We start from the raw sequence: 14,961 nt of genomic DNA on the forward strand, positions 1-14,961 counted from the left end.
GTTCATGTCAACGAAATTTCGAATATAATCGAGATGATTAGAGAACTCATGAGGAGGGATTGGAGGATTCAAATTGATCACATCTACCGCGAAGCAAACTCGGCAGCTGATTTCTTTTCTACGCATGCTTTGAGTTTACCTATTGGAGTACATTTTCTTCATTATGCACCGTTAGGTTTGAGATCTATTTTATATTCGGATATGTATGGGGTGGCACACCCCCCCCCCCAGCTCTTCTCTTTTAGAGCCCTTTGTTTATAAAAAAAAAAAAAAATTTATGTCAAACCATAAAATAACTTATTAATAAGTTTAATTAAAATATTAAATATGATTAAATATCCCATATTTGACATAAAATAATACAGCCGTCACGAGAGGGAAATTCCTAAAAAGAACAGAAGTCATGTTCACATCTATACAAATGTTTTTGTTTTGATGTGACAGTGAAGATACATCGGAGTATCGGACCACAGTTGTGTGAAAATTCTGCTGATGGACTTAATCATGATAGCTAATTCTCCAAAGACTCAAAAGAGTGGGGGGAAAAAAAGGCACAATACCCACGTTTTAAATAAGCAAGAACCACATGCAACTTTAAGTGCACATGCATCATGTTTCAAATACTGCTAACACAACTGAGATTAACTCAGCCGAAATGACACATATAATCCACAGGTTTCATAAACCACAGACTTTAGTTTTCCTAAAATATAATTTGTCGAGTACGCAATTGTCTAAATGCCAGAGTGAGTTGAGTTGGCGCGTGCGTGCGAGTTCTTTTATAAGAATGATGTAATCGCTTGCCCACCATTAATATCTGTCATTTGTCTAACTTCAATGCTGTCCAGTGTCCCCGAGAGACATGATTTGCTAGCGACTAATTAGGATGACGATGCTTCCTTCTCCTTTTCCTTTCTTTTTTTATTTTTTTTATTTTGTGTTTGTTTATGTATATTTTTTTGAAAAGAAGAAAACATGAATAAATTTTTTTAATGCTAACATGTTTATATCATAAGTTTACATTAAATGAAATTTGTTGAGGCTGAGCTAGACTAGTTTTTATTTGAGATTTAATTATTTTAATATGATATATTTAGTTCTAAAAACGTGAATATATTTATATTCTTGCGTACTCACATTCGTGCCATAACAAATTATTGATTTCAATACTTTGTCAATCAACCCACCTTCTCTAGCCTTCAAGATGACAATTGACAAATACAAATTTGATTAACTTTGGTCACCTGGCGGTACGAGGGATTTGATTTCTAAAGCTCTAATTCGACTATTTTAAAATTTAAAATAATATTTTTATTTTTGTACCATAGGATTGACTTGTCACATTGCACCATTTAAAAGACAAGCCACATGGAAAGATAATGATAGCCTTCTTATCCGTATTTTAAATACTGGACACTATCTCTTATTGTGTTTTTACAAATATAAGTTAAAAGTCAAACTATAAAAATTTTGTGTATGTGTTATTTATTCATGCTCGTTTGATGTATTTTAAAATTAAGACTGAGCATTTTCTTCTTGTATTTGCAATTGACCATTTTCTTCTTGTAAGAATTAGGGGGTGGGCATTAACCAATTCAGGTTGTTTTGCCCCAGAACCAAATCCAACCCTAGTGATAAGTCTATTTTTCTTTAACTTTTTCAATTTCATGGGTGTACTTTGAGTAATAATTTTGCATTAGAACCATTTTGAGCATATGAATATATGATTCTGAAGCATTCATGACAGAGTATTTGAAAATCTTACAAAGTTAAAACTCTAAGGGTATGTTTGGCACGTGGTATTGCATTGTATTATCTTGTGGGTCCAGCATTAGTTAAAATATACTTGTGTTTGGTGATCAAATGGATTGCATTGAGCAGCATTAAAATGCAACTTTTGCCGCATTATCAAAACCCGCGCCCCCCTCGTGATTAGGCTGTATTACTAACTTTTGTGTTTTAAAAGTCAGTAGCTTCCCCTTTTTTTAACTTTATAATAATAGTAATAAATAAATAAAATTTTAATTTAATATAATATTATACAATATTAATTTTTATTTTTATATTATAATTTATTAATAAATTTATAATTAAATATAATTAATAATAAATAGTATATAAAAATATAATATAGCATTACATTATTTAATTAAGTTACAATAATTAATATAAAATATTAATACAATTTAAATATATTAATATAATATAATATTTAATTTAAATTAATAAAAAAATTATTATAGTACAGTGTAGTACCAAACATTGTACAATATAATTATAATACAATGTTAATGCAATACATCATAATACAATACATCAACATTAAAATAATACAATACAGCATAATACAATACGTGTACCAAACGCACCCTAAAGGAATTAAAACTACTAGATAGAGTTGTACTGGGAGAATGGTTTATTATGGCTGTATATGTTCTTTGTGCAAAGTTATGTTATTTATATGTAGGGCAAGATACCTCACATGGTAAGAAAGTTCTCACGGCAAGAATCACTATTTAATTATACAACGATTTCATGAGATTATTCTTCCCATATCCATAATCTTGTTAGATCTCCTTCCTGCACAGATTCTTACTTTGTATCCAAGATTATTGCTTGATAGCTTTTACACGATTATGGGCATCTGATTTGGACTCTTTTCTAAGTCCTTTTACTTACACGAAATAGATCGTCCCACTCAAAATTATGTCACAAAATAGCTACTGGCCAAGCTATTTTTCCAACAATTTGTGCGATAACATATTCTTGATTCTAATATTTTTCTTCATTATTCAACCCACCTTATCCAACCCCCAAGATGACAAATACAAATTCCATTAACTCTCTTCTAAGTTTCATCACTTAGTGGTGCAAGGAATTTGATTTCTAAACCTCTACTTCAACTATATTAAAAATTAAAACAATATTTTTATTTTTGTGTACTGTAGATATGAGTGTATTTTACATGTAACATATGAGTGTTATTTTACATGAATGTAAGACTTGTCACATGTAACATATAGAGGACATGCCGCGACACATACAAGACATGCCGTTTAGAAGAAATAATGATAACCTCTTGTAATGACCATATTTTACATACTAGATATTAACTCTTATCTTGCTTCTATAAATATATGTCAAAAGGTCGAGCCACATAAATTTTGTATAATGTATTATTTATAATTTCATGCTCATTTTAATAATAAAAGTAATGAGCTTGCATTTTCTTCTTGTGAATTGACCATTTTCTTCTTGTAAGAAGCACTGTACTAAGCAGGACTCACTCTACAAATTCTCTAGATCATCCCTTCTATCTTATTGAGACCTCAACTTGGTCTTCGCAATCTCCAGATGATGTTAGTTTACCGACAATGATACGAAAAATTTATTTTATTTCTTGGACGTTCATAATTAATCTTTTACTTTGACTAGATTACTTCTGCCCTTTACTTTAGTTGGGGGGCCGTCAAATTGCCAGTTGTCTTGTTAGTTGAATATAGAGAAATATCAACGGCATTAAACTAATTTAGCTTTCCAATTTAATAAAGAAACTAGCTCGGCGCCGTTAGTTATATATGTTAAAAATTAAAAGGAGCCGACCTCATTGACAATGTTAATCAAAATTTAACATATTTTCCATGCATAAAAAAAGTAGTTTCATTTAGTATTGAAATTGGGTAATTGTAGTTAAAAAAGTATTTGGTAAACACTTATGTTGAAGTTTAGAAATTAAGATGATTTAAACCTACACTTGTATGATGAAAAACCTACAATATTTTTACTAATTATTTCTGAAAATTATTATTTAAATATTATATTTATTATATATTATTAACTTTTATTTTGTAAATGCAGGTTTTTTTTTTCATGACATAGGAACGAAATTTCATAAGCCTTCATCTCTATTTTTTAAAACAAATCGAACTTCATATTGTTGATGCATATGCAAGTCTCTTTAACTATGGAAAAAAAAGACCAAAGTAATAACTCAATTGAGACCAATTTGTTTACACAAAGTCGTCTATAAATGGACATGGTCTGTAAATATAATTGAAAGAGCTGGAGCGAGAAAAAAGAAAAAGAAAAAAAGAGAGAGTATAGAATAAATTAAATTAATTCTTATAGTCGTATTGGGTAAAACTAACTTGCAGGTTATTTGGTTAGATTACTTTACAAATTATCATTTATACTTGCCCCATTTTGCATATTTCAAGTTATAATATAAGTTTCTAAATAAATGTAAGGAAAATTTTAAAATGAATAAAAAAATTAAGAAGAATAAAAAATTTAATGGAAGCCGCTTCGTCTGATATATATTATCCTTTCAATTTTTGGTTCTAAATTTTAGAAAGCGTGCGTACATTTTTGACACATTGATGTTTATAATTTTCTAATTACCATGATTACTTCATTATTGTTGGTGGGCCGTCTATTGTGTGGTTAATTTATAGAGAAAGAAAATAAAACATAATCCTATGTTTTCTTCAGTATAAAGAGATCCCCTCATTGAAATGACAACATACGTTTTCCATGTTTCACAAAATGTGCTTTTAGCCTTTCATCTCATTTTTGCTACTTAAAATCAATAAAGCTACTTCAGCTTTTTTGAAAACCAAAATTGAAGATGTTGATGGTTAATATATGTAGAATATAATAATTCCATTATTTTTGTCAAAAAAAGGAACAAAATGATTACTAAATTGGTGAAAACATGAAATATTTATTTTCAAAATATTTGACGGTTGTCAATTAGGAGAGTTGAGCCATGTTTAATATTAAGGTTAACATGTTGTAACTTAAAACCTATAATACTAAAAGTATTTAATAAACACGAACTAATGTGATTGGAAAGTTAATTTAATTTAATTTATTATTTGTGTGATGAAAAGCCTAAGATATATTTATTATTTTTGTCAAAAATACTATTTAAAAATCTTATTTACTACAAACTATTGACTTTTGTTTCATAATTACAAAATTTTATATAACTATAACACCTGAGTATCAAATAAGGCCTTAGTGAGAGTTCTGATGGAATTTTATTTCAATATACTTTATGCTAAAGCCTAAAGATTCCAAGAAAGAAAAATAAAGATATTTTCAACGTTTATATATAATATTTAGAAAAATAAGTATCTAATTAGGGTCCAGCTACCGTGCACCTGGTGCATGGTACCCCCCATTTTGTCCATATATGAGTTATCCGTTGGATCAAACACAAACTTGCTTCGGATATATTTTTCTGGTTTTTAATATTCATGTCCCTGATGTTTTTTTAAAAAGCAAAAGAGTACAAAATTTGACACATAATTTTAAATTATTTTAAATTTTTATATTTTGATCTATTGACCCAATTTGACTCTTGGAATTAATGATAGTATAAGGACAATAACTTGTAAAACTTTTTAGAACATAAAATATTTTTTATAAAACAACATAATATCAATTTAATCTATAATAAATAATTTAAATATATAATAAAAGTATATTAATTTATCAATAATATTAATCTATTTATTGGAAACAACATAAAATCTATTTAATCAATTATAAATAATTTAACTATATAATAAAAATAAATTTATTAATAATAATATGACCAAATAACAATGTAAAAAATTTCATAATAATCAACTATAGTTTAGTATTTAAATATAAATAATAGGAATATACTCTAAGTGTAAATAATATAAATATAATAGAAATATCTGTTAAAGTTTTAAAGCTTCTAATTTTTTCACTTTTCAACAAATAAGAGGGACCGCAAAATAATTTACTAAAAATTTGGGGTACCATGTACCCGGGCACCGTAGCTTTGTCCATCTAATTAAGCTTTGATTATATATTATTTTATAATAGCAAAATTTTTGGCGCAATAAAATTAAAAGTCAAACACTACGAATGGCAAAACAATATTAGTCAATATTAATCGTTAATTCACAAAACTGCATGCTCCAGTGATTTTCTTATATTATTACGTAATTGATTGGCAATCCCAACTTTGATGTATAGTTTTTATAAATTGTACAAAAACTCGACTACATAAAATAAATTAATTTAATCAGATTTCTTTTACAGATTTTCTACTCCTCCCTATATTGCTAAATGGTCCAATCCGACTCTAATCTTAAATTATAATTTCTAATTTATTGAGGGTGTATTTGGCATAATATATTATATTATATTGCGTTAGCTATTTTGCATGTATTACACTAAGATGTATTACAATAAGTTGTAATGCAATACTAATACTATGTTTAGTGTAGTAGTATGAGCTACATTTATATAAAATAATATTATTTTCTATTAAAATTAAATTAATGCTATTTAAATCAATTAGGGATTTATTATTAATTTTCATAAAATAAAAACATTTTAATAGTAAATTATTATAAATAATAAAACATTATAATATTATGTTATATTATTATAATATTATTTATTGTAACATCATTTGTTTCTACATATTAGTTATTATAATATTGTTTAATTTAATACTTATGTTATAGAAATAATAATAATTTATTATATTACATTATCTAACAATATAATATTGAATTATAAATTTATTTTTATCTATCAATGTCTAATATAATTGTTTTTTTTAAATTTAGTATTTTACTAAATAATAAATGATAAAATTAAATCAAACTACTTTTTACATATTTAAAGAAAAATAATTAAAATGATTTTATGTAATGAAAGTAAAATAATGTATTATCATTTATTTATTAAATATTTAGGTTTATTAATATTTATTTATTATTATGCATATTAAAATTTTTATTTGAATATAAATATAAATTAATATTTAATAAATTTGAGTTTATTTTAATTTATTGAATAATAAAATTTAAATGATTGTATTTAGAACATGAACAATATTTTAATACAATACAACTTAAACACCCTATAAATTTATTTTATGCACCCTTTATTGCATTAGCAAATTTTTTAATGCATTATAATGTAAATAGAAAGTACCATCAAACATATGCCACTAGGTTTTAACCTAGTGGTGGTTAGAGCTCATACCTCACAATTGTGAGATTATGAGTTTGAATCTCCATAATGAATTGTGGGAGTTTAATTTTCTTTCTCAATTTAAGTGAAAACAGTCTTCTTTCTTTCGAAATGTGAGTGGAGTAGACGTGTCATTCGAATATTAGGGAGAGTGTAAAAATTTATGTTGTGCTATATAGAATTTATAAATTTGCCCCAATAATTATGTCTAAACAAAAGTCTTAAAAAAAAAAAAAAAGAAAGTACCGTCAAACATGTGTTAGAATGAGAAAAATGTTTTAATGTAAGCTGTGGAACACGTCCGGAGTTTAAAATAGTGCTTTAATTCGTGGATGGTGCCATGCATTAAAAATGCTGCGAATAATTAATTAATTGGTGGATGATGCCATGCATGATTAACAAGAATCATATTGCAGGCCATAATCTGATTTAATAAATGATGACACTAAATCATGTGAACGTTTAATATTCATGACGGTGGGCTAAAATCTGGCCGTCCCACATCATTAATTATTTTTCTAATTTTTTTTTTATACACTGATATATTTCAATTTGCTAAGATCCACCGCATAAAATCATTTTTTTTCTTTTTTTTTTAAAGCACGAGTTTGGCAATTTCGATTTGGACTATCGTGCATCCCCTTGATCAAAAGTCAAAATCCAGAGATCAAATTAATGTTCAATGAGTTGAAATGAAATTAAAACGGGGAAAAAAAAATGAAAAGACTTGCATGAGGTTCGATAAATGGGCCGGATATCATATAGCCGTGACCAGTCTAATTAGCCCAAGAGCATAGCCACAAGCCTGCAATATAAGTGGAGCATCTAACACCCATCAAAACTATGAGCAATGCCTTTCACACCCCTTTAAAATCCTTATAAAAACCCCTTTTGTTCTTTTGTAAAATCATACTTCCATTGCTAGAAGAAATTTCATAAAACGACAGTTATGGATTTATTAAAATTTAAATCTGTTTACACCTATAAATTATGAACCATTCCATCTTTAAATCTTGATTTATAATATAATTATTTTTTTAACAAACTCAAAATAATTTTGAGACAATGAAGTAATAAATTACCCAATTTTATTTTATCAAAAAATATGTCTAAAATTTAACTAACTCTATTATAATGTTTTGTCCTTTTTCGTAATATTAATAAAAGTAAGGCTACTAACATAATAAGTGGAGTTTCATAAAGTTTTTAACGGATGTTAAAAGTTCAACTCTAAATTATTAAGAAACACCCCTTTTCATTTTTTTTATCTCTCTTTCTTTTACGGAAATTAGAGAAAAGACCATAAAATTGTAATAATATTTTAACTAAATTTTACTATCATTTAGATAAGTTAATTAAATTCTAAACTTACTTTTTCAGAATAAAATTATTATTGTTAGGGAATTTATTTCTTCATTGTTTTAAAAAAATTTTATCAACAAAATTAATTACATAATATATTATGATTTGTAAACACTTATAAAGTCATTTTAGTTTAATTAAATTATTATTTGTCCTTTATATAATTTTCAGTAACAATAAAAACAAGGATTATGAAAGAGAAGGTGTTATAAGTATCTTAGGGTGTGTTTGGAACTGAGGTTAGACAGCTGTAACTTTTAAATTACAGTACTAAAGTGTTTGGTAAACACTATCTGCTGTAGTTTGGAAGGTGTGTTGATATGATTTTTTACTTGTATAATAAAAAATCTATTATATGTTTAATAATTTTGTTAAAATTTATATTTACTACATATTATTAATTTATATTTTATAATTATAATTTTTTTTACAATAATTATAATTTAAAAGATACAATACTTCAATTTCAGAAAGAACCTTAAAGGAATATGCAAAGCATTGCTCCACATGGAAGCACTTTGCCTGGGCCCAAGCTGTTCTAACAATAATCTTTGTTATTTCTAGGGATGACAATGAGGCAGATATGTGTTGGATCTATTATGCTCTAGATCCAGATCCATAATAAAAATTAAGATCCGTATCTACTCCAGATCCGTCATGAATCCATATTTTTCGCGTCATATCCAAATCCAAAAAAGAAAGAAATATCTATATCTACTCCAAATCCGGAAAAAAAATTAAAATCTAATATGCTCTAAATTCGTCATAAATTCTAAAACTCAGCAATAAAAAAGTAATATTTTTTTAGAATGAAAATTGAAGGCTAAAATGTATTGATAACAAATAAACTATATAATTTTCTCAAAAATATAATAAATATTGTAACTTATACTTTTACACCAAAATAACAAATAAGAAAGATAATAAAATATCCTTCAAAAGTAATTGCAGGAGTAAGATCAATATAATATTCTATTGTTTCCTTTATTATTTTAATATCCACGACACACCCACCCTCATTCCTACAACATTAGATAATGACATATAAATTAAATATGATTTATATTTAGTGTTTTATTATTTTTAATATGACTATATTTAACTAAATATATGAATAACTATATTCCTTAAAAATTATTTGGCAATGTAATAAAATAAATTACCAGGTTGTATTACTTGACTTGCAATTTGAATATTGCATGTACATGCTTTGAGGCTGGCTGACCTTTAAATTTACAAAACTAACCTTTAAGTTTTAAGAGTTTAAATGCATGGTAAATATCACTAATATGCTATGAATAAAATTTATTATTATTAGAATTCCACAATTGTCAAGAAACTTTTAAAATAAAATAAAATAAAAAGATATGTGGATATAGATATGAATTTAAATATTAAGATAGATCCAGACCTGCTCTAAATCCGTCTTAGATCCACACATCAATATTTAAATTCGATCTAAATTTATTTTAAACCGACTCAAATTCGATCCGATTAAATTTAAATCATGTGAATCTTAAGTCAGATCTAATCTATTGCCACCCCTAGACTTATTTCTTCAACCTATAAGAACCAAAATGACAACCGCAGCGACAGTGGCATATCGATTATATTTTCCAAACCATAAGGTCAAACTCGGGAACACACGAGCTAAAACAAAAAATGCCACCTCAGCCTTTTATCATAACTTGGCCGTTACTCCTACCTTGTTCTGCCAAGTCGCAAACCCAAAACCGCTCCATTTAAATTCTCACACTCACTGTCTCAGTGAACTCAGACTCTCTCACTCTAAACCTCCTCTTTCTCTCTCTAAACCACCCCCCCCAGCGCCCCCCCCCCCCAAAAAAAAAGAAGGAAAAGAAAACTCGTCTCCTCATGGCGTTGCCGATGCAGCGAAGCCTACTCCGCAGCTTCGTTCAGTCAATGCACGAGGAGGTATCGCTTCAATTCCTCTTCGTTTCGTTTATTTTATTCTTTTTTTTAGTTAAAATGGAATTATTGGCTTTTTTTTTTCCAAATTCAGTACTGTTTCATATGTATATAAAAGTTGTCCTCGATCTTGTTCATGCTTTCATTGTTTTTTGTTGTTGTCTCGAAGTTTCGCGTAACAAATTAACGCGAAGTGTTCTGTTTTAATAAACAAAGAATGTACCGTTTTGAGATTTTGAAACTTGCGTAAAGAACGTGGGAAATCCTAGCATTTATATAAAGGCTCACAAGCTTTTTTCTATTTTTAATTGATTTTCGTTTTCAGTTATTTATCTTTCTTTAATTTCTTTCTTAAAATCAATGTCAGTATCTAAAAGTCTGTGTTATCCTATTAATTGAATTAAAACGAATATTAATTAACATGAATTGCTCAATTCTTGATTACATTGCATATATGATAAATATTCAAGATTTATTGTAGTGTATATTTGGGACTTATTGGTGAACAACTATGTGGAATGAAAACTGCTAATTTAGTTTATTCGGTGATGCGTTTGGGTTTTAAATTTTTCAGGGAATTGTTAATGATGACTTTTATCAACTGCTAGCCATGAAGGAAACTGTTAGACCAGATTATGTTGTGCGCGCTGTCACTAGTTACTGCCTATCAGCCCAAAACTTATTTTCTCATTTGACCTATCACATGTAGATCAAACTTCTTAACCGTTCTAAATTTTGTAAGTCAGCGTGATTATGAATTCTTACCCAGTTTTTCTTTGCATCTGCAGCTGCCAACCAGAAGTTGATTATCATCAGGTTAATACTGCTGCTTGTGAGTTCTATGCTAGAACCAGTAGGTAAGCTTTGCAGTTTATCAATGATAAAGACATTTATATGAAATCTTGACTTTTATGTTTTGTGCATATTTGATGTGTAATACTGGGCTACTGCATGGTAGGCATTTCTTTGTATTGTTTTGTTCTGTTCCAAATACCCATAATTTGTGGATATTTGAAATATGCCTATATTTACAGATCAGTTGGACTCCCACTAGATTCACAATAATTTGGCTATGTTTTGCATGCTGTTGAAAAACTCATAAACGAGTTTATTTTTTTTATTGCTTATCCAGGATATCATATGATTATGTCATTTTAAGTTTTCCGCTTCATTTTCTTGAGATGAGTTCATTCCAAGAAATGCATCTGTTGATGTTGGAGATCACATTGAAGTGGTTGTTAAGACCTGTGATATCATACGTGTCTTATAGTTATTACCTGAATAAAACTGTTCTCTTTCTTTCTAATATTGAACTTCCTTGAATGCCTGATGATAATATTTGTCATGAACTTTTTAAATTAATTGTCACAACTTTATGGTCAAATTACTAGCTATTGTGGTGATTACCCTTATTTTTCAAGGAAATAATTGTTAGTTTAGAAGTTTGTTAGAACTTTGCTTTACTATATCTTGACTTAGTGATAAAGTTCTTAATTGAAAATAAATAGTCAAATAGGGGAAAACTATGATGGCAGAACAGGTAATTTTTTCTTAGCTGTTACTAGGCATATTTTCAGTTTGGAAAGACTTCTGTTCAAGTGGATCAGGAATTTGTTTCTATTTTCTTGTAATAGATTACTATTGATGAAGGCGATGGTAAACTATTTTGCTATACAATAAGTTAAGTTGAAATCTGTCTTCCTTTCATTATTGCTGTATTATTTTCTTTTTGGTTTCAGTCATGTCTTGATCATGCATAACATGTTTCCGGCTTGGTACAGTATTGGTGCAGAGCATGTTAAACTTTCCTGTGCTGAACTTATTCAGGCTTGTCAGGAGAATGACAAGGAGTAGTAAGCTTAAGTTTTTCTTATGCATCCAGTCATTAATTATGTTGTCAGCTTGCATAATGAAGTTATATTTCTTTATCCAGGATTGTTGACAATCTTCTTCTCCTCCGCCCCCCGCCCCTGTGTCATAATGAAATAAAGAAGCCATTATGGTGTTGAGAAGTTAATTTAATATATTGATAAGCATTAACAAATGTAACATCCGTTGTCAATTGAAATCCACTGATTGTGTGATATGCATTAGGTTGAATGATATATTAGAATTGAGTTGGAGTATTATATGATACATCTTTTTGTTGGATATTACGATGATGCAGCCATCAAAATGAGAATAGAAGTTTTAACTAAGTTACCTTTTTGGTGTCAATGTACAACAACATGTTACCGATTTTGTCTTTCTTTCTAATTTACTGTTAATAAAAACAGTGAACTAAATTATGTTTTCTATAAAAGAAAGTATATGTATAATATGTATAATGTGAACTAGGACCATATTTGATATGAACAGAATGTCGTTAATGTTCATTTTCATCAATCATATTTCTGTTAATGTAGTGAATTCTCAAAGCTTACACTTTTTGTTTAAAATGTCAATTTTCAGTTGCTCCCGAGCACTTTATTGGACTAAGAATGAATATTCCAAGTTGAGAAGAAAATTTGAGACACTTGTGCAGGTACTATTATGGAGTCAATATAGGTGGGCTATGTTTGGTATTTCCTCAGTCCTTCATGAACGTAATTTCTTTTGTTTTAAAAGATGGTGGGGAAAAAAAAAAAACTAAATTGTGTTCCTTGGAAAGCACAGACTACTATGGAAGCCAAAATTATGTCCCATCTAGCTGAAATTTTTATATGATATTCAATTGCTTCAATTGCTTCTTTTATTTGTACGCTGAGGATTATCTTTTGCTGGTGACTGGATAAATTCACATTAATCATAAGATAAACTGTTAAGGCCATAATAACTAAATCTAAATTGGGTTGGTATGGGGGTGGCTATAAACTATCTATTTTTCACTTGTTCTCTAATTGATCCTTTATGTTTATCGTTTTTACATTTTATCACCCTTGTTTATTTTTTCATTAAGATAGGTTTTGATTTGTTAGAATCTTTGAAATATGTGTGTTTTCTTACAATTTACTTATATGAGCCATTTTGAAAATGTAGATGGAGAGGAAGATTATTGACCTCGAAAATGGGCATTGAAAAGAAGTGGAAGTTGTCAAATTGTGTAATACCTGTACACTCAGTTAATGTTCATCTGATTATAAATCCGATATCATTTAATGATATCTGTTTCTGCTTAGCTGCTGTAGTGTCAATTTTGGGAAGAGGAGAACGTGCTATTTTAGCTTTGTTAATCTTTCTGTATTATGCATATGTATGTTGACTTGCTTGTTTAGAATGTCTGTTATTATATATGTGATGTTAGTCAAGCAGACCGACTTGTGCATCTTTATGGGTATCCTTTTGCTTTACTGCAAAATTGAGTAGAAATGTTATTGAGCTTAACACAGAGTGGTTATGAATGTTCATGCTCTAACATTACATGTTTTGAGCAAGCTATAATATCAGTTGTAAGGCAGTTGTTAAATTTGTAAATATGAGTAAGGCAGTATGATATTAGATTTTATTTCAGAAGTTTGAGCTCTCATGATAAATAATTTGGAGGGTAACTCACTGCATTAGTCCGAATTGATGGTCTGTCTACCAACTTTTCCTGGTATATTCTCGAGTGAATTACTGGTGGGCAGACGGGAAACGTTCACTAGTTCTTGGAGGGGTTAAGAACTAATTTACAACCTAATAATATGTCCTGCAGTTATTGCAGAAGACGTCAAATCAAGTTTAAGCTCTGTAGCTGATTTAATTTTAATGGTTAAGTGGAACTCAACTAAAAGCTTTTTCACACAATCTGACAATGAAGATCTCGTTAATGTGAGATTTTGTAATTCTTTTTCAATTTAACCTATATTTGGTTGGATATGATATTGAGTTGTGGTAACTTTTGCTGCCATCCATGGGTTGAGTTGAATTTCTAAATACGACACTGTATACCGTGATCTGCATGGTACAAAATTTGGATCAGTTAAGTTCATCCAATTGACAGCATGGTGTATAATTTTCCAATTACCACCAATTAGAAAATTAGAGATACAAAAATTTGATATTTTAGTACTCATTTTGCGTAGAGATAGGTAAAGATATAGTGTGCGTTTCCAGGAGTGTTACTAATAACTATGAATTATCAAGAGAGACTCACCAATAGTCAAGGAAATTGTTAGTGTCATTTCTTATGCTCGTTGTTTGTGCCATTGTGTTACTTTCTACTCACAATGTCAGAAGTAAATATCTCAATTAAATGTGTTTTCTGAACTTTTCATTTTTGACGCTTGTTTTCTGGTTCGTTTTGTTTCTTTTTTTTTTTTTTTTCATTTCCCGGTTTGTGAGTAAGAGTGGAGGGAAGCTCTTACTAATCCATTGCAGCAGCAGGCTTATAATTCTGTTCCTATACATTTTTCTTATTTATCTGCCTTTGAATATTTCCATTAAAATTGGAATGTCAAGGAAGGAATTTTTGTCATTGCTGTAGATATATTGCAACATCTGATATGCTATATAGGAATAAGTCTTATATGGTAAGCTCTTATGGATAAGATCTGGTTTGTAGATATGAATTCTTTTGGGAATAACTTATTTTTACCAAATAAAGAAGGATAAGAAAGTTTCCTCCTAGTGAAAATCTTTGTAGAAATGGTAACCTCTTAAATCAAAATTTTTGTAATATCTAAT

General features: G+C 28.6%; 1 protein-coding gene across 1 annotated transcript; it reads left to right on the top strand.

Moving 5' to 3' along the window:
• Positions 1-10,128: 10,128 nt before the first annotated feature.
• LOC112497682 (histidine-containing phosphotransfer protein 1-like) lies at positions 10,129-13,621 on the top strand. Its single transcript, XM_025096741.2, has 6 exons — positions 10,129-10,323; positions 10,892-11,022; positions 11,106-11,174; positions 12,057-12,170; positions 12,769-12,841; positions 13,336-13,621. Exons 1-6 carry the CDS (start codon positions 10,264-10,266, stop codon positions 13,372-13,374), a joined length of 486 nt encoding a protein of 161 aa, XP_024952509.1. The 5' UTR covers positions 10,129-10,263; the 3' UTR covers positions 13,375-13,621.
• The last annotated feature ends 1,340 nt before the right edge of the window (positions 13,622-14,961 follow it).

The sequence above is a fragment of the Citrus sinensis genome, chromosome 8, assembly GCF_022201045.2.
Source record: "Citrus sinensis cultivar Valencia sweet orange chromosome 8, DVS_A1.0, whole genome shotgun sequence".
Classification (NCBI taxonomy): Eukaryota; Viridiplantae; Streptophyta; class Magnoliopsida; order Sapindales; family Rutaceae; genus Citrus; species Citrus sinensis.

Coding starts and splice junctions, on each gene's coding strand:
- LOC112497682 (XM_025096741.2), top strand. CDS start 10,264: ATGGCGTTGCCGATGCAGCGAAGCCTACTCCGCAGCTTCGTTCAGTCA. Junction 11,023..11,105: donor TCTCATTTGACCTATCACAT/GTAGATCAAACT, acceptor TTGCATCTGCAG/CTGCCAACCAGAAGTTGATT. Junction 11,175..12,056: donor TTCTATGCTAGAACCAGTAG/GTAAGCTTTGCA, acceptor TTTTGGTTTCAG/TCATGTCTTGATCATGCATA.